Source organism: Syzygium oleosum, unplaced genomic scaffold, assembly GCF_021117445.2.
Source record: "Syzygium oleosum isolate NSW1041296 unplaced genomic scaffold, Sole_v2.1 Sole_v2.11, whole genome shotgun sequence".
Classification (NCBI taxonomy): Eukaryota; Viridiplantae; Streptophyta; class Magnoliopsida; order Myrtales; family Myrtaceae; genus Syzygium; species Syzygium oleosum.
In genome coordinates this window covers 8,973,618-8,997,311 of record NW_026607495.1, presented here as the reverse complement: position 1 = coordinate 8,997,311, position 23,694 = coordinate 8,973,618, and the positions used below count along the sequence as shown (strand labels likewise).

The 23,694-nt window shown below is 39.8% G+C and overlaps 3 protein-coding genes across 5 annotated transcripts in view; 1 reads left to right on the top strand and 2 right to left on the bottom strand.

Annotated features, from left to right (window-relative positions):
• Window positions 1-1,670: 1,670 nt before the first annotated feature.
• On the top strand, window positions 1,671-10,451 carry LOC115680497 (general transcription and DNA repair factor IIH subunit TFB2). 2 transcript variants are annotated; one of them, XM_030604303.2, is made up of 15 exons: window positions 1,674-1,971; window positions 2,358-2,525; window positions 3,424-3,492; window positions 4,232-4,325; window positions 4,514-4,614; window positions 4,712-4,757; window positions 4,837-4,896; window positions 5,742-5,810; window positions 5,965-6,048; window positions 6,155-6,238; window positions 6,757-6,842; window positions 8,085-8,175; window positions 8,721-8,801; window positions 9,742-9,816; window positions 9,900-10,451. In XM_030604303.2, exons 1-15 carry the CDS (start codon window positions 1,859-1,861, stop codon window positions 10,035-10,037), a joined length of 1,359 nt encoding a protein of 452 aa, XP_030460163.1. In that variant the 5' UTR covers window positions 1,674-1,858; the 3' UTR covers window positions 10,038-10,451. The 2 variants fall into 2 exon arrangements, with proteins under 2 accessions (XP_056171836.1, XP_030460163.1); XM_056315861.1 differs by lacking the exon at window positions 3,424-3,492 and having other exon boundaries at window positions 1,671-1,971.
• A 274-nt stretch (window positions 10,452-10,725) lies between these two features.
• On the bottom strand, window positions 10,726-14,052 carry LOC115680499 (sphingolipid delta(4)-desaturase DES1-like). Of its 2 annotated transcripts, XM_030604306.2 has the most exons (3): window positions 13,606-14,052; window positions 11,851-12,681; window positions 10,726-11,033 (listed from the first exon to the last, which is right to left on the bottom strand). In XM_030604306.2, the coding sequence occupies exons 1-2, from the start codon at window positions 13,774-13,776 to the stop codon at window positions 11,851-11,853; spliced, it is 1,002 nt and encodes a 333-aa protein (XP_030460166.1). In that variant the 5' UTR covers window positions 13,777-14,052; the 3' UTR covers window positions 10,726-11,033. The 2 variants fall into 2 exon arrangements, with proteins under 2 accessions (XP_030460166.1, XP_030460165.1); XM_030604305.2 differs by lacking the exon at window positions 10,726-11,033 and having other exon boundaries at window positions 11,675-12,681.
• A 3,773-nt stretch (window positions 14,053-17,825) lies between these two features.
• The window catches only part of LOC115661699 (disease resistance protein RPV1-like), a 69,641-nt gene continuing 63,772 nt past the window's right edge, over window positions 17,826-23,694 (bottom strand). Inside the window, exon 2 of the mRNA XM_056315860.1 lies at window positions 17,826-19,905. Coding sequence (XP_056171835.1) covers window positions 18,460-19,905 — 1,446 coding nt within the window. The 3' untranslated portion in view covers window positions 17,826-18,459. The remainder of the gene's footprint in view (window positions 19,906-23,694) is intronic.

Sequence of the window (23,694 nt, the reverse complement as noted above, 5' to 3'; positions counted from 1 at the left end):
AATGTGCAATGTGGCCATTGAATTTTAACCTAATGTATAATGTGGTTTCTAACTTTTAATTTGTTTAATGTGATCCTTGAACTTTTGGTAAATATTCAATTTAGTCCCCGAGTCATTACATCTCTGTATTTAATCAAGTCTCTGGATAAATTAAACGTGTATCAAAAGTTCATAGACCATATTAAATACTAAGTTTAGAGAGTATTTGTGTCATTCATCTATTTCTTTACAAAGAGCAAGTAAAAGGGAAGGAGGGGGACCAAAAGAGAAGGCAAGAAGACATACGCGAAGGAGAGTAGAAAACCTGAGCTTGCACTAGAGCTTGACTTATGATACCGGTCACCTTCAATTTTTCCTTTCTTTCTCATTTTCCTATGGCCTGAGAAACTGCATTTTTGGTGCGCTAGATGGACCAAATTGAACTGTTTACGTTCAACATGCGATGCAAATTAATAAAAAGAAGGCACCTATTTTCTACACATCTTTTGAAAAAAGAGAGGATACAATCACAAAAGAATATGGACACCACAAATGCCATAAATTTTATATAGCACTTACTTGAGTGCTTTACTTTTAAAAAACTTTTGCTTGAGTGCCGCAATTTTTTAAGAAGGTTCGCTGAAGTGGCGGAAATCCGATGTGGCATTGTGGTGAACGCATTTGAAAAGTTATAACACTTAAGTGATCGATCGAAAAGTTATTTCGTATTCAAGTGATTAGAAAAAAAAAGTTTTAATACTCAAGTAAACGTCATACATAATTTATGGTACTCAAGTGATCGGATAAAAAAATTATGAAACTCAAGTGAGAAATTCGTACGAAAGTTCTGACATCTGTTATGTCTTTTTCTCCGATCACAATTAAATCAAGTTACTTATCAATAGTACTAAACAAATTATTTGATTAAACGTAAAAGCAAAAACGATCATACACGAAGCTCTTTCAGCAGTATTGTTTGGGATTAAAAATCAACCAATAATAGTCAGACTTTAGAAATAAAAATCTTTCATTTGATAGTATAGAGCAATCTTAGGTAAGAAAGATTTACTTGGTGAGATTAAATTGCAAACCTCATTTAGTCAAAAAGAAAATATATATTTATTTATGCACTAAATTTATCGGCTTAGTTCTTTTTTATCGGTTTCCGAAGTTATAAACCAAAACCAAACCGATAAAAAAAATTCTAAACTAGAACCAACCCGACAAATCCATAAGCCGACCTTACTGCTTCTCGGATTGGGCTCCGTTTGTTTCGCGGGTAACTCAAGATTTGGAAAACATTTTCCAAAATAAATGATCAGTTATATCGCTTAGAAAAATAAGCCAATGAAAAAAATTTCATCATTGACAACAATTAATACTTCGACTACTTTCATAGATGATGAAAATATTTTTCATTTATTTATTTTTACAAGAAATACAAGCAATTATTTTTTCGGAGCACGTTTCCCAAATCACGAGTTTCCCGCGAAACAAATGGAGTCCTTAATTCAATTCGGTTCGGTTCGGTTTATCGATTTTGGATTACGGTTAAACTTGACCCGAAAAGTAAAACCCTGAAAAGGGCCTCAAGCCTTAAACCCATCTTCCCCCCACCAAGGCCCACGAGCGAACGGAGCTGAGCAGGCGCCTCCCATGGCGTCATCACCCTAAAGCTCGAGCGCAGACAGGACTCACTGACGAGAGCGATCAGAAGAGCGCGCGTGCGGTTGTTGTTCGAGCGTCGCGCGCGGCGGAGGAGTAGTTTCGGAAGAGCCGGGAATCGCTGAAGCCTTTTGGAGCTCCGATCGGCGGCGGCCGGTTCCGAGGGGACTGTGAAGGGGTTCTAGGTGGAGATCGGATTCCGAGCGGGGGGAAGATGCCTCAGGTGAAGATAATCGCCAGGAACTTCATGGACATGGTCGCGGCCCTGCCCGCCATGAAGCTCGACCATCTTTACCAGAACGCCTTCATCTGCGAAGCGATTCTCAGGTGTCTCTCTCTCTCTCCCTCTCTCTCCCTGCAGTGTTTTCCGTCCTCTGCTGTGCAGCAGAGCGACCGTCCGTGTTCGTTGGGATTCTATCATTTGGGCCGCCGAGAACGAACTCGAACGAATAGGAGATCGACAGCTTCTGGGTGATCGCAAACAGTAGTTAGCTCCATTGGAGCTGTGCTTTAAATGCCATTTTAATCACGTCATTGCAGACTAGTGAGCATTGAGCATCCTATACGCTGGTGTACACTGTAAAAAAAAAAGAAAAAAAGGCCAACTTAAGCTTTCGAATGTCAGTGCGATGCCCGTGTTGCATAAGAATGAAGACAATTTTGACGAAGGGTGTTGCAAGCCGCCGTGTAATTTCCGTCTTATTTGCGCACAGGTCGTTGCCCCCTTTGGCGAAGAAGTACGTGGTACAAATGTTGTACATCGAAGAGGCAGTGACGGCCAAGTCAATGGAGGAGTGGGTAGTTCCAGATGGAATCTCCAAGCATAAAGTTGCGATTGACCGGTTGCTGCAGTTGAGGATTTTCTCCGAGACATTCGACAGGTAAATGGGTCCTCTGTTCAATTTTCTCTACGTAACTGTTTGACCGAGGGTTGTATATTACTCCGAAATGTGCTCTTCGGTGGATTGTATGTTTAACTTTATAGATATATTCCTATTGTAGCAATAAAGAACAGTTGGAGAAGTGGGAAGTTTGACACTCCAATGATAAGAATTTTAGCTTCCTTATGTTAGTTCTTTATCTTTAAGCTAGTTCTCTCCTTCTTGGATTGAAGGGAACTTTTATACGCCTACTCATGTTTTAATATGTCGAGCTGAAAGGGAAGTAGATAGTGCGAAGGTGCGGCCTTTTTGGGTAGAAATACCTTTTCTGGTCCTTCTTTTGCATCTGTAGCTTTGTAAACCCTACAAACAAATTAAGACGTCTAGGATAAGTACAGTAGTTGGTAACTATATGCTTCTTCAGTGTGCGAAATAGGAAAATGCTTGTCCGCAGTTTCCATATATATTGCTGATGTAATTGCCTCATAAGCTGCTTGTTATAAATGGCTTCCGCTGCATAAGTTTTAGTAGAAAGTTGTTCAAGCAATTTTTAGTTCTTCATATCTACTAAGCATGTGTTTTCGTATAAGCATCTTTTCTTTGCGGTTGTTCACTTCCTCCATTATGTTGCAAAAAATCTGCATGCACACTGGAAACAGAAATTTATTTTGGTTTTTCCTTGGATTTTTGCATGTCAATTTTCTTGTTTGTGCTACATCCTATACCTATTGACATTGGACGTGGTTCAGAGATGCATTGTTAATCGCCTCTCTTTTTTTGGTTGTGAGGGTAATCAGAATAAGCATTTGTGCTTTGTGGAAATTCAAGAGAGAATTTTGTAAACTTTTTTATTGTATTCTTACTATGTCAGTTTCTGAATTTAAAATTGTAATGGCAGAAGTAGTGGTACCAGCTACAGCCTAAATCCAACCTTTCAGACTAACCTCCAGAAACACATAACCTGTGGGTAAGTTACAGATTCGTTTGTGGCTTCTAGTTCTTTCATTTATTTTCTTTTGGGATCTAGTGGGATAGAGAGGAGTGATGCTTTTTTTGAATTTATCTTGGGTAATATGTGGCTCGTGTTTGCATTGAGACATCAGTATGTTTCAAGATTTTGTTGAGAACTCAACCTTTTGTCAAGTAGCACTTGAAGCCTGATGACGAGATATGATTTTTGTTGTATAGCTTCTGCTGGAATTTCTATTTATCATACATTGCAGAAAAATGAAAAACTATGCAATGTTTCACCGGTTGTGGATCGCCAATTTGACATATACCCTTAAGCATTCATTTTGATTTAAGTCAGACTGATGAAAGCTATAATACATAGATCCTTTTTTGCGTTTTATCTTGTTCCTACCTAATTAATGATCATATAGTCCCCCCTTTTTGTCTTGTATATCACTTTTTTTGCCTTTACCAATAGAAGAGCATGCTATCACATGTATGCTAGCATGTCTTTGCTTCTGTTTTTCCTCATATTACTGCATCAAATCATGGCTAAAGATGGATAGATACATTTAGTAATGATACATATTAATAGATCATCTTGGTAAGGCGTATTTATGGCCTTAGATTTCTTGGGATATCTTCTGTCACCGGGTATTTTTCCTTAAATTGTCAAATATTGGACTTCAGCTTAGTTCATGAGTTGTTTTTCTTGACACAATCCTTAGTGCATGACTGAAAGTTGAACCATGCAGAGGAGTTTTGCCAAGGGAACCAATGCCATTAAACGTCACTGCCAGGCTCCCAAGCTTGGAGGATCTCGAGGCCTATGCTCTTGAACAATGGGAGGTGCGAATGTTCTTTTTCTCCTTCTTCTTTTTGGGTCTTTCTTCTTCTTCCAGATGGCTGCATTAACTCTTCGTAGAGTCTTGCTCTCATCCTTTGACTGAATTTATCAGATCAGTTAGCCACCATTGATTGGTTTTGTTTCTTCATTTTTTTTACTCTTTCATGAAGCTTCAATTGTGATAAAACAGTGTTTTCTTCTGCAACTTATAAACTCAGCCCAAGCTGAAAAGATGACGAATATAAGCCCTTCTATGATGAGAATCTTCCAAAGGGGACTTCTAACTCAGAGGTTGTTTATTTCTCTTTACATATGTAATATGGTTGGAGGTCTATTTGGATGGTTGGGAATCTGGTTGATTGGTGACTTGTCTGTGCCATTTCTACAGGGACAAAGAACCTCCTAGGTTAACTGAGAGTGGCTTCCAGTTCTTGGTACGCATAAAAGAATCATGACCCACTTTTAAATCCGTTGGCATATTCTTTAACATGAGTTGTTTCGTGTGAACTGCAGTTGATGGATACAAATGCACAACTTTGGTACATCATCAGAGAATACATATCAAATTCTGAGGTATGATTGTATAATGAATCTTATTCATATATGTAATCCACCTTATTCCTTTTATTTCTTCTTTACGTGACCAATGATAATTCTCCTTTTCAGTCATTCCTTGAAGCTCATGTTCATGAAATAAGAATAACTCGAGTTATTGGCTGATTCTAAAGGGATTTTAGCTATTCAATAGCATAAATCTTGATTGACTCTATAATGACGCATTTTCAGAGCTCTGTGAAGTTATTAAAAAACTCTGTCGGTGACTGCTTGCATTTGGATATTGTTTGTCTTAGCGGAATTTGTGATCCTAATGTAGTGGGTGTACGGGCTCTTGAAAATTCACATCTTGATCAAAATGGTTCCAGGAGTTGAGGCCATTGATACATATACGTCTTCTAGCTTCTTCACAAGTATAGTTAGGGGGTCCATTATTGCAGTGGCAAGTTTAGAGTCGGAGTAATTGGAGATAATACCCTCCTTTCTGTGGAAGTTCAAAGTAGAAACTTTTCTCGTCTCACCAGCGTCACTGGTTTAAAGGATTGAGAGTGTAGTGCTGTCTGGTGGAATCACAGAAGAGCGTAAGGGGGTCTCAACTTGCTTATCCTGTCAACTCTTCTTAGTGGTGTTGAGCTTTAAGTCCGAGGTATCTTAAAGCATTACCTACAGCTATAGCCTCCTTTTCATCTTTCATCACAGGCCTTTCTTTCTCATGAAAGAGTAATGCCTGACAACCTGACAGTTTGTTGATTTTTTGGTAAAAAACACTTTGCTGACAGAAATTGCATTTTACAGAGATCACATGTTCATTTATTTGCAGTATCTGCCTCTCTCTTTCTCAATGGAGTCGCAATTTGGTGCAGGAGCGAGATGTAGATTCAGCCGATCTAATTTCATTTCTGCTCGAGCTTAGTTTTCACGTAACGGGAGAGGTACAGTAGTTTGCATCTGTTATGTTCATGCACAAGGTTTCACAGGAGATAAGTTTTCTATGAGATAAATCTCTTCAGGTTGTGAAATGTTTGCCTGAAAAGCTTGCTTTGGTGACTCACCGTGACTCTGTCATGCTTGTCGAATGTGTGCTAGGCATATAACATGAATACATTGACTGAAGTCCAGAGGAACACACTCAAGGACCTTGCTGACTTGGGCTTAGTCAAACTTCAACAGGTATGGCAGCTCTTTATTTCTCTTTTATTGGTGCAAGATGTAGTGCGTGCTTTTTGAATAAAACCTTTTAACAGATTTATTGCTATTTTTATCTGTATATTCCCAGGGAAGAAAAGATAGTTGGTTCATACCAACCAAATTAGCTACTAATCTCTCCGTGAGTTTGACTGATTCGTCATCCCGAAAACAGGTATTCCTTTGCATATCTGATATGAATGTAGGCACTATGTTTTTGTTCTTTAGTTTGCAAACAGTAGCTTCTTTGTTGATTCGTGGAAAGATGTCATTCCTTTTGCTATGTCTTCTATAATTCAACATCGCACAACCATAATTCAACAACTGAATACTCGTTTGACGACCACCCCTTGAATTGCTAATTGCTTTATTGATTGATTAACTGTTGCTAATAGTTCAGGCCAGGTCTCAAGGACAGTAATTGGAAGACATGCCTTTTTTCAGTTGCAAACATTAGACAAACCCTAGACCTTTTTTTACCTGAATGTTTTTTTACCACTTGTGGAAGGGCTTTGGATTTTGTCCAAATGCTGCCACTGATCTATTATGCCTTAAGAACTTTTATGTTCTCAAATTGAAATTTGAACCACTATTACTTTTGGAAGTTCCATGTATTCTCCGTTGGGAGATTAGACCTCCAGTATTATGCATGTTATGCTGTTAAATTTTTAATTTGGTTTGTTCTCTCTGCAGGGATTTGTTGTTGTGGAAACAAATTTTAGGATGTACGCATACTCGACATCTAAGTTACATTGTGAAATTCTGCGACTTTTCTCAAGGTATGGTCATAAACAAGTTGGATTACCAGATGGAAAGAGACTGGGCTTGAGTAAGCATGCGAAATACAAATGAAAGAGGCTGTCTAGGTGGAGACCATTTTTTTTAAAGCAATAGCAGTCTTAGAGTGTCAGACATAATTGCATCATGATCAAGACGATTACATTCAGTTGAAATTGCGCCACTGGTTACTTTTATTCCATATTAATGTTTTTCCTCATCTCAATCTCTGCCTGCTACCTTCTTTCCACCTTTTCTGTTCTGTCTGTCATGGAAGTTTCTGATCTCATTTTGTCACCATTTGAATTGTCGAGCGTTACATGGGCTGGAAGCCTGCAATCTTTCTGGGAAAAGGAATCAATCTTCATTGTCTTTCCTTTAGGGCCCTGGGGCCAATATGCTTATCTACAGCTCAGTACGCAGAAACCCAAATCTTAAATTATGTTTTACTTAAGGTGTTCATGCGAAGCAGCACTTGATCTACTTCCTTTAATGTTGCTGGATCCCTTGTGGGCAAATCCAGTGAAGTAGGTCTTGAGTTCAAGATGACAAGCATTATATTACTCGTGATTATCTATCTTTTATTACAGGAGAACTTTCTTTTCAAAGCTACAATCTCGTTCGCACTCTTGTAATATAAGACTGACTAACGTCTGCATGGAATTAATGATAATTGTTTTGGGCAAATTTTTATATTTTTATTATAGTTCAATTGAAACCTGTCACGATATAATTTTTTGCACTTGTCCTAAATTTGAGAACTTGACATTTGTGTGGTTTTGTAATAGATGGGAAAGCAAGCAACTTATGGCCCCTTCAGACATAGTCTCTCATAAAATAGATTCTTAGAATCTCAGGGTTCCAATATTTGTTTTATTTGAGGATAGAATCAAACTGCATGTCTTCTTAGCACGGTGCTAAAAGGGGTAAAAGGAATATGAAGATTATATCCTGGCCAATGAGTCCTTAGATGTCAATCAGCAAGGTACAGAATGAACTATTAGATGTTTGCTTGATCCCACATGACACAAAAGCGGTACCCAGAATAGACTGCCATTTTTATTGCTTGTCATTTGCACACAGTTTTACTCTCTCTCTCTCTCAAGTCATCTGTTCAATGCTATGGGTCAATTCTCTTTACTTCTCATAATATCTTTGATCTTCACCATTTAGTTCTGCATTCTGCAAACTTATTTCTGGTTGTCACCAACTGCGGAGGTACTAATAGAATGCTTATATTGCAGAATTGAGTATCAGCTCCCAAACCTTATAGTCGGGGCTATAACTAAAGAAAGCTTGTATAATGCATTTGAGAATGGGATCACATCAGAGCAGGTAAGTTTTAGTTGCTTAGTTGGGCAACTTTCATTTTTATGAAATTTTATGTGGACTATATAGTGTGAACATAATAATTGTTTCTGTAAGGACTTATTTCCTTCTTTGAGGCCCTATCATCGTGAGCGAATTTGACTGAGTTGCAAGGTTCCTGATTTCATGTGCCTGCTTTAATTTCATGGAGCTCCTTGCAAAGGCTTGCCTTGTGGATGATTGATACTTAGAAAGAGGCATCTGATGGTGTTACCGAGTTACTTAAAATCTACTGCTTTGTGAAAGCATATTTAGTTTTTGGCCTATTATGCTTGCTTGTATTGGGATTACCAATATCTCTTCAATTTTCTGATGATGAAATTTTTTGCTTTGACATCCATCATCAGTAATCCCATAGTGCTGTTGTACGCACCTGATTTAGATATTATGTCAATATCCTTCAAGAACAGACGCAGGCATAGCTTATCGTGGATGAATGTTTACATAATTGCATTTCTGTGAGAGGAAACTACCTGCCATTCATCAAATTTTTTTTTTTTTTCGTGTTGCAGATTATTTCTTTTCTCCAACAAAATGCGCATCCCCGTGTAGCAGAGAGAATACCATCTGTTCCCGAAAATGTTACAGATCAGGTCCAATCCTTAATTGACATTACTTTTTTCCTTCTTTTCTTAAAAAAGTATCATTGCATTTCATAAGGTTCAAGCAGGGAAGCATCAGCCACTCCCTGCTACAGGCTTTTATTAAGGTTCAATGAGACAGAACAGAATTAATTCACAAGTACTGTTTGCAAATGCTAACAGTGTTTTTAAAAGTAATTGACTGCTCTATGCATCAAAGTCCTCATTTCTGTACTTCATCTTACCTGTGGCTTTTAGTTCAGCAATCAACGTTAGGCAACTTTTGAGAATGAATTGTTTCATTTCTCATCTTGCATGTGGTATAGACGAGCAATCCAAACCATCCAATTTATGAGTTTGGAGTAGTCCATCCTTTAACCTTCTTAATCCGGCCAATTAATTCAGACTTGGATCTACTTGTTTCCTAACATTACCACATGGCTAGACATCTAGACCATACGAACTTTTTAGAAACATCCATTAAATAGAAGATGGTCGCCAGTTTCATCTTTCAAACAACATAACATACTTCCTTGAATGCTGCTACTTAATCTCCAGTACCTAGTCCATTTCAAATTGCATGCCAGGCAATTGACATAAGACAGTTCTTTCAGGTGTCAGTTATGTCCTGCTCCTATCAGTCATGCACCCATCCCACAAATGTTGATCACATCTCAGCTATCTGCTTTAGTCTTTTTTTCTTTTTAGCAGTTGAACTGAACTAGACTTCCAACTCAGGAAATGACTTGGTTATGTGCTTCTCAGTGAGGTACCCAGATTAGGTGTGTGACGTTTATGTGGTGACCACCCATGATTTTGAAGAACGACTACTTCAATATTATTAACTCATAGCTTATAATCTGTTCTTAAAACATCAATCCCGGTGTGCTCTTTCTGAAGTTTCTATAGATGGCAAAGCCATTTCCCATCTCATTTTCCAGGTTTTTGACAGATTAGATTGTGGGAATCAGATCTTAACCGGGTTGAGATGACTCCTGCACATTTCTATGATGAATTCCCTTCTCGGGTAAAAATCGATGAACTTCAAGTGATATCCTCATCGTCCAGTACTGGGATTATTTTTAAGGTTTGGTCTCTCTAATTCTGTAGGATGTCTTTGAGGGTGCCTGCGATTTTGCACGGGAGTACGGTGGTTTGTTGTGGGAGGATTCAAAGAAGATGAGGCTAGTAGTGAAGACAGATGTGCACATGCATATGAGAGAGCATCTTCGCCGCCAAAGGCAATGAGCCAGAACTTTATTGCTTATATGTGATTGAAGTTTGAGAGTGACATGTGAAGCAAATCTAATCCGACGACAGCCCCGATGGATGTGCTGAAAATAGATTGCGGAAATTATACTGTCACATTTCAGAATTGTTGATTTTGCTCCAATAAGCGTATAAGTGGATACACAAGATCAGCAAAACTGGGGAGCGATCTCAATTACAGTTGAAGATGATTGCAATTTGATGCCTCGCGATGATCGGGAAGGGAAAGCAGCATAAAAATTGTATAATCAGAGCTAGTGTAACATCATGAAGCGGGTTACTTAAGAAAACTTTGAGTCGACCTGTGAAGTTTTGAAAAAGGATAACTTATTTGATCATGTAAATGAGATTGAGGATGGTTCTCATAGCAATGGAAGGTGTGGATTGCTGTCATGTCTGCTGCGGTTGTGTTTAGATAAAGCTGAATGAAGTTTAATAGGGTAGCAACCAATATCCTTTGGCCGGTATCCGTCCTCTGTGTTCTGTTATTGCAATTTACTTCGGTAGCCATCAATGAGCATTTGAATTGATTGAAAAACCAAGACCAGTTAAAAAAATGTACAATCATACCGCTTTTGAATAATTAGAGCATGTCATTGATAAAGTTATCGAGCGTAGAAACTTTTGTGGTCGGAAGAAAATCTTTATTAGCCAAGAAATTAACAAGTGCTGACTAATCAACGATGTGGGGTTGCCCTTGAATTTAAAAAGCAACAAATCACTTTGAATCAGGAACCCTTGTTTAAAGCTCCAAATTACAATATACTTACGAAAGCTCTTAGCAGATCGCTGTGATTCAATAGCATTTCTCCCGACCCTTGAGGGAGCTTTTGCGGCTTGAGCTTTTCTATACCTTTTAGTCATAGTAGTTGATAATTTGATAAGGATTTGGCGCAGAAGCCATGAATCAACAAATTGACAGAGATAAGAACAGCTTCTTTGTTAATCTTTGCTTGGTGTTGTTTGGTAAGAGTTCTGAAATGCAACACAGAAATCGATTGGAATGCATAATGTGATAAGTCGGTCATACCTTGTTGGTTATACCACGTCAGTCAATCGTGAGACCATAAAACGAAGTACCTTTTCTTCTTTTGGCTTTGACTAGAATAAATGTAAGGAATGTCAAAATCATTGTCAAAGAGTTAACCATCAATTTTCACTTACCATTAGCAATAAGCTCAGACGTACAAACTCTCAGGGCCCAAAATCACAACTCGCTACAGTGCAAAAGTCAAAGGTTTCAAGTTCTTGGAACCAAATTCATGAAGTGTCCACCATAGCATGAGACAACCAAAGTGGTTCTTAGCATAACGATCTTCTAAAGAGAAATACCTGGAGCTAGCATCAGCCTGTCACACAAGTCAATGAAGCGGATACTCTCTACTAGAATGACTTGCGACTTGCCTTCGATATTTACACAAATGACTGACAGTTTTCACACAGAAAGTCTGAATAATACCGGTCCACCATTAGGAGTAAAATGGTAAACACGAAGATCTTATCTCATCACAAATATAAGGACTTTTTCAGCGCAGGTTTGCCCTTTGCCATCCCTATCTCAATGACAAGTGTGATAGAATCCAAAGGATACTCCCCAAAAAACCTCATATTCCGCGTGCCTCGTCAACATAAATCAATATATTATCTAATGTTTAAGTTAATCAATCAACAAATAACTCACTCTTTTCAGTCTATAGCTACATAAATACTAATTACTGAATTGTACATAATCATCGAAGAAAAATTGCAGTAACCAGTACAGAGAACAAAGAAGAGAGAAGCCAAGGTGAACCTATTCGGATTTCTTGGAAGTCGCCGATGGTTTCCTCTTCATTCGGCTGAAAGGCCCCACAGTGCAGTCCATTATATACATGTAAATGACCTGGCTCCAAGATTTATATGCATCGAGCCCCTCGTAATACTCCGGTGCAATCTCCTTCACCTTATGAAGTTTGCTTCCTGGAATCCTAGGGAAATCATGGTGCTCATTGTGGTATCCCACGCTCCACGTCATAAGATTCAGGGGACCATAGTAGGAATATGTCTCTTGGTCTGGCTTGAAAACATAGTGTTCCGAGATGAAGTGACCGGCCATTGGGTGCATTCCACCCCCGACAAATGTAGAAAGGATCAAATAAGCAAAAGACTTCCAACCCCAGTAATAAACCATGGATACATCGAGGGCTATCTGAATGACTAAATTGATGAACTCCCAAATACCAGGAGGTTTTGGCTTGAGAAACAGAGGCCGCAGAGCATAGAAGAAGAGTTGTAAGACTACCCATATGGATTTCGTGAAAGCATTTCTCACAAGATAGGCTTCAGCAAGGCTCGGAACGTCCATATCTATCCCATCAACTCCCTGGTAGCGATGGTGCTCCAGGTGATACTTTTGGAAGGTTACAGACATGGGAACACCAATGGGGAGATTAGCGAATATGCCAAGCCAGCGGTTGTATACCGGAGTTGAGAAGGCGAGATTGTGGCTGAGTTCATGGATGGCCAGAAAGAGATTGTGGTTGAGGAAAGAGCCAAAGAAATAGGAAATAACCAGAATCTTTAGCCAGCCCGCATCATGGAGCAAAGTAGCCGTTCCTAGCTGTAGCAGCACTGCGACAGTAATCTGCACAAAATGATAAAGACAATACATGAGATGATCAAAGTTAAAAGCCACAGCTGACGTATATTGCATGAATTGGCACGTTACTCCGTTTCATAAGCATATGCATTAAGGTGCTTTCAACAAGTCACATTCCCCAAAACATCTTAAAAGCGACCACCTTTCCACAAATCAGGATACTGTAGATTCGCCCGTGTTCTCTGGCTGTTTCTGATGCATACACAATTTTCCACAAGAAAAGAAATGATAGTATCACTGAAGTTACCAAAGACCAGTTATTTAAAATTTTCGATTCAGGGCAACAAAGGGCCAATTAGCTCATCTCATTACACCCCCTTAATAAATTATGAGATAAAAAGAATCGCAGAGCAGCATCCACAATCAGCAATGGAGGTGCAAAACTGAATTAGCCCTTTGTAATTAAATGCAAATGGATGAGAAACCCTTAACCAAACATAATTAAGGTTTTGCGAATATGACATAGGCCAAAAGCTCGAAAAAGAACTTCTTTCCTTTATTTTTCAAGAAAGCAACAGTAGAAAACATGCTAATCGAGATCTGCAAAAGAGGAAGACCCACAAGGGAATCACACTGGGGAATTTCTTCAAGCATTTCAAAAGGTGCGAATCTCCGCACCTACTCCGGACTAGGTGGATTCGGATGGTGACATCACATTCACTGATATGTACGCACGGAACGAAGCAAAACCAAGAGAAGAATCCACTGTAGCTCAGATTGAGACGGACAGCGACATGAGAAACACGAGCAAATCATCACCAAAAGAGACAATGCAAACGCAATGCGAGCGAAACCAACCCACTAACGACTCCTTTCCGCGGACGAATCAAGAACTTCCCACTTGAACGAGACCCGACCCAACCAAGAAAATCAAATCAAGCAGGCATTTTGAACGGCGAGGGACCGAACCTTGTGGAAGGCCCAGGGGTCGGGGCCGAAGAGCTGCTTGATCTGAGGGTACTGCGAGAGGATCTGCCGCCGCCGCGAAGCGTGGGGCTCGTCGGTGTAGGACCAGAAGAAGTCCGTCGCCATCACCCCCTCTTCTTGATCCTCCGCCGGCGCCGGCGCCACCGCCACCATCTCTCCTCTCCTCCTCTCCCTCTCTCCGTGCAGAGCCTCTCTGGGTTTTTCGGGGACGGGTGTTTTGGCTTCTGGGTCGACGCCTGGTGCGGGAGATATATCTCTTTATGCTGTTTCCGCCATTTCAGCTCCTGCGTTGGTCCCCATGGAAGATCGGGATCTGCCCACAAACCCGAAAAAGGTAAAAGGAAAAGGAATTCCAGTTGTGAAAATGAGCGGAAACGGACGTTGGAGATGCAATGACTCGCCAAGGCCAATCAAATTCAAAACTTGCCTCATGTTCTCTGTCTCTCTGTCTCTCTTTGTTTGACAGTTTGTACAGGCTGCTTAGCTGGATCAACTTGTCCTGAGCAGCAACATCTCATGCGGCAAAGGATTGTCCGAATCCATGGAAACTAGAAACGTCAAAATGGATCATGAATTTATTTATTAATTCATGTTTAATGGATTAAATTTTATTATATAAGTTGGTTATATTTAGTAAATGAGTTATAAATGGATTTAAAATGGTCTTAAATGAGTTCACAACTTATTTAAACCTAACCCACTTTTATGATTCTTTCTTCACTCTCTCTCGCTCTCACTCGATCTCGCGTCCGTTCACTCTGCGCTCTCACCTCAGTTTGGTTATGAGTTTTCCTACGTTAGGTTGAATATGTAAGTGCTTTAGCCATATAAATCGAGTCGGGTATGGGTCATCAGATTTGTATAGCATGAAAAATAGGTTATAACGGGTTAAATAAGTCAATTTGAATCGAGCTATTTTTGATCCGACCTATTTGTTTGGTAGGATTAATCAAAACTACTGATCATGTACGTCCGAATATTGTCATGCTATGAACTCGGGTCGGGTCTTGTTTGATTATCTCGATTTCTGGCTGCAGACATTGCTTTTTGATATTTTAAATTTCGGAAAAAGCATCTCAATTTTAACCGAATGATTGCTTACATAACTTTATTTTTATAAGGGTTAATAACACCAAAAACCCCAAACTGGTACGCATGTGACAATTTTACCCCGAACTTTCTTTTTGACTACCAAAAACCGCAAACTGGTACACTTGTGATAATTTTACCCCGAACTTTTTTTTTACCACAAAAAATCCTAAACTGGTACACCTCTGACAATTTTACCCCGAATTTATCACAAAAAACCCCAAACTGGTAAACCCGTAATAAATTTACCTTGAACTATTTTTTTTATCACGAAATACCCCAAACTGGTACACCCGTGATAATTTTACCCTGAACTAATAATTTTTTAATATTATTTTTTCTAATTTTTTTATTTTTTCTTTTCTTTTCTTTTTTCTTCATCTTCAACCTCTGGCCGGTCGCCGGCGACCGGCCAGAGGCGGAAGCCTACGAGGTCGGCCCCACCGGCCGCTGGCGAGGCTCGACCTCGCCGGCGCGAGTGAGGGCCGCCTCTCTCGACTCGGCGAGGCGGCCCTCGCCGACGTAGGCGAGGTCGCCCTCGCCCGGATCCGAGAGGCGGCCCTCGCCGGCGTCAGCGACCCTCGCCGGCGTCGGGCGGCCCTCGCCGGATACGAGGCGAGGGCGACCCTACACTGCGTCGAGCGGGGCCGCTCGCCGCGCGAGGGCGGCCCTCGCCCGGCCGAACGGCAGGCGGCCTCGCCGCCCAGCCTGCTGCCGGTCGCCGGGACCGGCGACCGGCCGTGAGGTTGAAGATGAAGAAAAAAAAAACAAAAGAAAAGAAAAAATAAAAAAATTCAAAAAAATAAAAAATAATATTAAAAATTTAGTTCATGGTAAAATTGTCACATATGTACAAGTTTTGGGTTTTTTGTGATAAGTTCAGGGTAAAATTGGCACATGTGTACCCGTTTGGGGTTTTTTGTTGTATGTTCGGGGTAAAATTGTCACAAGTGTACCAGTTTGGGGTTTTTTGTGGTAAAAAAAAAAGTTCAGGGTAAAATTGTCACACGCATACCAGTTTAGGGTTTTTGATGGTATTAACCCTTTTTATAAATACCTCTTCACTATGCATCTATGCAAAACCTTGTATTTAAAAGGCCAGATTATCCCTCCCTGCAAAATCATCCTGCTTTCTTGCTTCGAGTTCAAGCGTTTTGGCTTTTAGTTGATAATTGAATATGTTGAGTGGGGGTATGAATTTATGACTAGGGAGTGTTAATTTTTTGAAAAATGATAGTTTCGTGAATAAGAACGCTTGTGAAGATGCAAGGTGATTTCCAAGAACAGATTTCTATTTGGTATTTTCATAAATAGATGTGTATAATTAGTCATTGAGTGAAAAGTGAAGATGCTTTTGGTATTTTTCGTTTCCGTGCCCCTTGATAACGAAAAAAAATTAACAAAAGTAACTATGCAACATTAACAAAGCTAGTAATTTGCTATTGGATTTGTCGATAGTAAAATTTTTATTTCATTGATAACAGACAAACAATTACATGCCCCTTTTAAAATATAAAGTAAGTAGTAATCTACTATTGAAGGCAATATTTCATTGGTAACTTACAAATAGTTGACCAGACTGACAAATTGCCGGTCGCCTTTTACGACCCTTTTATTTACCATCAATTTCCAAATTTACTGTCGACATTATATATTTACCATCCACAGAACAAACTGATTCAATTTTAGAAATCCGCCAAATCATTTTTGGACTCAATGCCAAAGTGCTTGAAACATCCTGCAACTGTGTTAGTCCATCCAAGTATATCCCCGTTACATGCTTCCTGCAATCGCCCTATAAACATTCGGAAATCGTTATTGATGGTCTCCGCTTTGCAACAAGAGACGGAGAGTGACAAATGACAATGGACTGACCAACAGAGCTGGTTACAGGTTCAGAGATGCAGAATACAATGTACAGCAGTATTATTCAACATGGAGAAAGCAAAATCTACACTTCATACATGTCCGGGATGAACAGAAGGATAGGCCCTTCTTCCATCAACTAAAGAGACCTTGTTACACAGCATCAAGAAGAAAAAAAATCTAACAGAAGTTGGGAATATGACTCAAAGAAATCACGACCGAGGCCGCAAGGTGCGGCGCGCTTGCTTTTCGAGGTTTGACAAAACGGCACTTCTGTCCTGTTGAAGGCCCTTCGGTTCCTGTCTAACCATGGCATCCACATAATGCAATGCTGTTGATCACTGATTTGTAAGGTGTACCATCTTGGCTTATCTTCACCAGTGCCCTTGAACTTAAACTCATATGTCATCCTGAAGAATGTTCAAAACTGAACTCCCTTCCAATCCGATCCCGGAGTAATCTGAAGAAATGTTGATTCTGAATCATCAATTCATTATTTACTAGGAACATGAGCACCTATCTAATGTTCCAGCAAACAGATATGTTGAAGTACCACAATTTCCTTGATCGAGTTACCATTGATCAAAGTACCGACAAATCTATATGACACTAATAGCAAGCAATAGATCATTCAATCATGGGTAATTGGTTTGACATTTAACTAGTAGCATGCTGGCATATGAAGAATTTCGTACTCACACGAAAATTACTCATGTATTTACATATCACAGGCATGTTTTTGCTTTTAGTTTCATGGAAATCTTCATCGGAGCATGATGCTACATCATGCAATGGGGTGTGAGCATAAAAATATACGAACAGGGATGTTCTCAAATGTCAACTTAACACTACAATATGTTGTGTTACTAACAAACTGAACTGTCTTTCAGTAACTTATCCGTTTTTCATGTTTCCTCTTACAGGTTTTATTTAACACACAGTTGACGTGTCTGATTCTATAATGAAAATTTAATTTCTCCAAAAATTCCTCAATAACAAACAATTCTGGAAACCCAGTACTTTCAATGAAACCTCAAAATGACAAACTTAAGACAATTTGGATATGCTTGCTTACTCACATGAGCAGTGCAATATTACATCTTATTGCATCCGAAAGATAAGATAAAATTTTCAAACTTCGTTAGAACACAGGCATAGATTGCATGAAATAAGAAAAGTTTACTTCGTGCAATTGATTTTCTCAAGATTACTCCAGTCCAATCCGGCATGACTATAACACAGTCCTGAAATTTGGGGCATCAGGTTTCTCCTAGAACATTGAAGCCACAAACAAATAAAAGCACTAGCATGTAGATTCTTATGCCACAAAAATTTACCAAGTCCTGCTTGGTGAATCCATCAACTTGCAGATCTAAGTTTCTCGCAGATAGTTTTTGCTACCAACAGAAAAAGAACTGCTACAGTTGGTTCATGCTGATGGCTTATAGATCAATGAGGAATCATAAAGTGCATTAAACCGGGTACTTCAATGCCAACCACATTTTCACAGTCCATGTGATAACTATTTTTCTTGAATCTTCTTTACCCCAGAAGAAGCACAGATTAAGTAGAGTATGACAATGGGAAAGAGAAATGTCGCCGCAAGAAAACAGGAAAAAAGAAATGAAGAAAAACAACAAAATGAAATATTCACCTTGGAGACACTGTGGCAAATAATAAGGTCTACCAATTGTAGATGCAGAGAAAAAGTGTATTGCTTACCTTGGAGAAAGAAATAAACTCCACCCTCTTTCAATTGGAAATAGAGAGCATCCTTGCAGCTTGCTGTTAAGATCACAAGATGTATCGAGCACCACATTGATATTGGTATGGACAATCACAGCACCTCAAGCAGCAACTTTTATAGTGCCTCTCACAGGGCTAATCCTGATTATTGCAAATATCCTTAAATTCCAGACTTACGCACTTTGATAGGTCTGGCGACCTGTCAAGAGAATGGCATTCAGACATAGAAAACCTTCTCAATTGTGATGCTTGTTCGAGAGCATCAAGGTTCTTCATGTTGCAGCCAGATATCTTCAATATTTGCAGGAGCCTCAGGTTCCCAAGACCAAGAATTTCCGATGCATTGCAGTTATGGAGCTCCAATTCGGATAGAATTTCCAGATTAGAGAAATTCATCCCCTGGATCTGGCATTTCTTGAGAAGCAGTTTTGATAAGCTTGAGGGAAGTTGTGGGAAGTCTTGCAGGTTTATGCAGGACAAATCAAGTTTTTTAAGTCGAGTAAGAGCATTAAAATCTTCTGGTAGACTAGTAACATTTGGAAGGCACAGCTTTAGGGTTTCTAAGTTGGATAAACTTGATATCCAGCCAAAGCTTTCCGTTTGGGACAGCTCAAAGGAAGATATCTCCTCCTCATCAGGATCATTAACTAATTCCAGAACTTTCAAATCTCTCAAATATGAAAAATCCTGAACTATCCTCATGTTTTTGGTTCCCCAGAGCAAACTCACTAAACTAGAAGGTAATCTTGGTAGAGTCTGAAGTTCGTCGCAGTCGAGCAAGTGGAGAGTCTGGAGATGAGAAAGCTGACAAATACTTTCAGGTAGGCTACAAATCAGGGTAAATGATAACTCCAAGATTCTCAAAGACGATAACCCCGAAATATCACACAGAATTTTCCCATTCAAACTCCGGCAGTCAGAAAACGTTATGACTTGCAACTTCCCTAGATTTGTAATATCTTTAGGGAATTTACTTATGTGAGTATTCTCCATTCTCAGCATCTCCAATCCATCCAAATATTTTATGGATTCTGGCAATTTCTTAATTCTGGTGTTTGACAGATCCATTATCTGAAGTGACTTAAGCATCCCAATGGAATCTGGAAGTGTAGTTATCCGCCGACAGTCTCTTAAAGACAGCTCTACAAGTCCCTCCAACAACTTAACAGAATTTGGGAGTCCTGGGACAATGGCTTCACCCAATGCAAGATACGACAGAGTCCGTAAAGAACCAATAGACTCGGATATTTCAGCCAAATTTTTGCAGCTGGAAGCACTAAGGGTTTTAAGTTGCTGCATAGAACCTTTTAAGAAACAAAGGTGACGTATGGAAGTTTTATCAATCAAAAGCTCTTCCAAATTATCCAAGGAACCCATCTCTTCTGGGAGCAGAGCAATGGGAGTGGACTTGATGTTCAAAGACTTCAAATGTTTCAAATTGCCAATGGATTTGTCAATAAGCGATAAATGAGTGCATTGTTCAAGAATCAGTCTTTCTAATTTGCTATCAGCTGGGAAGCATGGCGTTTTACATAATTGACCACAACCGGTTAGCTCCAAAACTTTCAATTTGTTTGCCTTCTGTGTAAGAAAAAGACAAAAAAAGGTTTCAGATCTATTAGCTAGTCTTCACAAAAAGTCAAAAAAGGAACGTGTCCGATACCTTCATTATTTGTTTCCAACCTTCCCAGTCATCTGCCACCGCGCTCCAGGATAGATCAAGAATGACCAAATTCTCTACACACAATACAAGAGGCTCGGAGTTCTTACAGCAGCCTCGCCAATCAAGCCATCTTAATTTTAAAAGAAGACTAGTAAAATTTCCTCTCATATTGGCTCGATCCAATTTAAGAAACCTTAAGTTCGATAGCGGGCCAGATTCGTCATATGTGAAACAGTCATTGGATTCTTTGTCAAAGGTGAGAGCAAGGGCTTGAACATTTGGAGCACCCTAGCAGTTTGAACATAAAGGTAATGAATAGGAATTTGAACTTTGTCACAGAACTGTTTGTGCTTTCTACAGTTCTTCTACAAATCAAAATTTAAAAGGGAATCGGGTAACTTACAAAGAAAATTAACTGCAGGTAAAAAAAGAAAATAGTTCTGGCTTTCAGGTTTACCTCTTTCATTGATAGGATGGATACGGCTTCATCGCGCACCCACAACCTACTTCGGTTACGAGGGATAGGATCTTCATCTAACACAATTTTTCTGCCTAGAGTTCTCAGTAGATCATGCATCAATAGCTCGTTGTTTTCTCCAATTTTCACCAAAGACATGACAAGGAGAGCTTCAATCCCACTATTAGGATAAAGTGTACAGTCTTCCCACATGTAAAAGGCAATTCTCCCATCCTTTCCAACCAAAAAACATGCTATATCCAGAAATATTTGCTTTGCATATATATCTAAAGCATCGTAACTTATCTTCAACACAGGTTCAACTTTCTCATTAGGAGCGTCTTTCAATTTTTGCAACGTATCAATCCATGTACCCACCGATCTTCGAAACAAACTTGAACCTGTCACCTCAAGTGCTAAAGGAAGTCGCCCAGTAGCTGATACAATGTCCCGAGAAATGCTTTCAAAGCCCTTGCTATGAGAATTACTTTGAAAAGCCATCTTCGAAAAAAGTTGAAGAGCTTTATCTTCTTCCATTGGTTCAACCTCATAAGTTTCAGCCTCTTTGAACTTCAAAAGGATGTCGCTCTTTCTAGAAGTCACAATAATCCTGCTTCCAGGACCAAACCAACTAAGCTCCCCAACAACCGCATCAAGTTGGTCCACATCTTCCACGTCATCGAGGAGAATGAGGACCTGCTTATTACGAAATCCGTTAGCAAGAACTTCCATAGCATCATCAGAACATCTGAACTTTGCACTTTTTTTTCGGAGGTCTGAAATTAATTGAGTTTGCAAGGACAAGATATCATGTTGATGTAATTCTCGAATTTTCTGAAGATAACTATAACCTTGAAAGCGATCATAAAGTTGATTGTAAACAACTTTTGCAAGTGTAGTCTTGCCAACCCCCCCAATACCATATATTCCAATGACTCGAACATTGCCGCCACATATTTCAATTACTTGTCCATTGCGATGCACAACACCAAGCTTTCTCATAATCTCTTGCACGTGATGGTCAACTCCGACTAAACATTTTGTCACAAATAGTCGACCCTTCTTCAGCTTTTGGTAAACAATTGGGATGAGTTCGTCTATGAGCTTGGAATGATGCCTACAGAAATCAAATTATGAGAAAGTGAATCAGAACAATAGTCATACAGCAGAGCAAAGCAGAATGTGCAGAGTTGAACCAGGAGCAATGCACCATGAGGCAAGAACAAAGGAGGCATTTAAATGCACTTCCAAAGATCCTGCATTTCAATGGTCTAACTTGGTCTGAAAGCAAACGGTTAAGTGGAGTTGCGAAACATAAAAGCTTGAAAAAGAAGAATAATGTCAGGGATAGCATGATTGGTTTACGATCTGGCACATCAATTTTAAATCGAATTGGATTACCCATTATGTATTTTTGCCGTTTCAAATCCCTTTAACCTTCCAATCTCTTTGAGAGCCAACTTCCACTTCTTGATGGTCTCGCTATCAACCCCATTCCTCCTGTGTTCGAGAAAGCTCTTCTCGAAAGAATTTTTTTGGTCTTTCACATCTGAGGGCTCGATCTCATAGAAAATGGGAATGATTTCTCGACTCATCGTTTTCTTGCATTCTAATATTTGGACCAACTCCATGAGGCAGCTTTCGCTGGAAGCATAATCCCTGAGATGATGGCAATCAAAACCTTCGACTGTTTGATCGCTTCAATCAATGCGGGCTTGATCTCTTCTCCGACAGACAGCTCATCATCGTCTCGATATACGTGTATTCCAGCATGCGTCAAGCTATCGTAGAGGATATCTGTAAAACCCTTGCGAGTATCTGGTCCTCTAAAACTCAAGAACACATCATAGTCGTTTCCAGCCAAGTCAGAGCTTGGTGAGGTCGACAAAGAGGGGGATTCCTGTCAAATGAGTAAATTGAGTTTATCACATTCACCGTAGAATGTTGACTACGTCTATTGTAGTCAGAAAGGAGATAATGAAACTTGGACTTGGGAAAGATTGCCTCAATTATGCATTGGAATCGAAATATATCCATGCTCTGCAAATGCTTCTCGCTAATCTAATCTAATACTGATATAGAATGATGATCCAATATACGGTGATCCTAGTTACAAGATATGAAACTTGAATCTCACATTGGAGACACGGGACTTTGATGCGGGTTTACATGCTTTTGAAGTATGGCTCTCCCAAGTTTTGTAGATAGGTATGTTTGATTTCCGAAACATTCTCTATTCTAACTTACACTCTGTATTGGCAAGAAGTAGATATGCTGTAACCATTGATGGATCAAATTTCCTAGCCAGAAGAATAAACAGAAAGAAAGAAATACAAGGGCCATTACAGGATCAAGACGCGAAGTCAATGAATCTAACCGTACTAGTCCTCCGCCTCTTCAGAGAAGCGGCGATCGCGACCGCGCCAAGAGTCGTCGCAAGCAGTATTAGAAATCGCAGCGACGAAACACTCCCGAGAAATAAGAAGAGCACGGCCAGTTTCACAGTCCTCCATTCCATCTTCTTCCTCTGCTACGCTTGGGGGAGCGGGACGAGCTTCTTTATTGATCGGAACGACCGAAACAACTTACCACCTGGATCTACGCAAAGGATTGACTCCGACTTTAGAAAAAGATTTTCACATGCTCTCCTAACAATAAAAAAAAAACAATAAAAACCAAGCGGCTCGCGTGGCTGCCCTGTTCCACCACTTTAAAAAAAGAAAAACATGGAGTGGAGTGTCTCTATCAAGACGTGAAAATTAAGCTAAACTTGCAATATTACCTCTAAAATTTTAATTTATTTAATATAATTCTTAAACTTTTCTTAGATATTCAATGTGATCATTTTTTTAATCAAATAAGGAAAAAAGTCACCACAAGTCCTTAAATTATTGTGAAATGTGCAATTTAGTTCTTAACTATATATTGAAATGTGCAATTTAGTTCCAAAACTTTCGATTTGTTCAATTTAGTCCATCAACTTTCCACCACTCGGGCACTCAAGGTACCACTCAAGGGTACCTGGGGAACTGAGTATGCGCACCGAGGTCTTGGTCCTTGATTCTCGGCTCCCAGGCACAAGCACGGCACCGATTTGGGTCCACCAAAGCCCAGCCTAAGAACTTGGTGCCAGTGCCCGATTTCCTAACGACCCGGCCCAGGTCCATTGAGGTTGGGCCCCGGCCCTTGGCGCAAGAGTCCATCAAGGCCGGACCCCGTACCCCCGGACCCGGCCTTAGAAATAATTTGA

Bases quoted from the DNA above. Each gene is read 5' to 3' on its own strand.
- LOC115680497 (XM_030604303.2), top strand. From the start codon at position 1,859: ATGCCTCAGGTGAAGATAATCGCCAGGAACTTCATGGACATGGTCGCG. The intron at 1,972-2,357 runs GTGTCTCTCTCT...ATTTGCGCACAG, and splicing joins ATCTGCGAAGCGATTCTCAG to GTCGTTGCCCCCTTTGGCGA. The intron at 6,049-6,154 runs GTATGGCAGCTC...GTATATTCCCAG, and splicing joins GCTTAGTCAAACTTCAACAG to GGAAGAAAAGATAGTTGGTT.
- LOC115680499 (XM_030604306.2), bottom strand. From the start codon at position 13,776: ATGGTGGCGGTGGCGCCGGCGCCGGCGGAGGATCAAGAAGAGGGGGTG. The intron at 12,682-13,605 runs GTTCGGTCCCTC...CATTTTGTGCAG, and splicing joins ACCCCTGGGCCTTCCACAAG to ATTACTGTCGCAGTGCTGCT.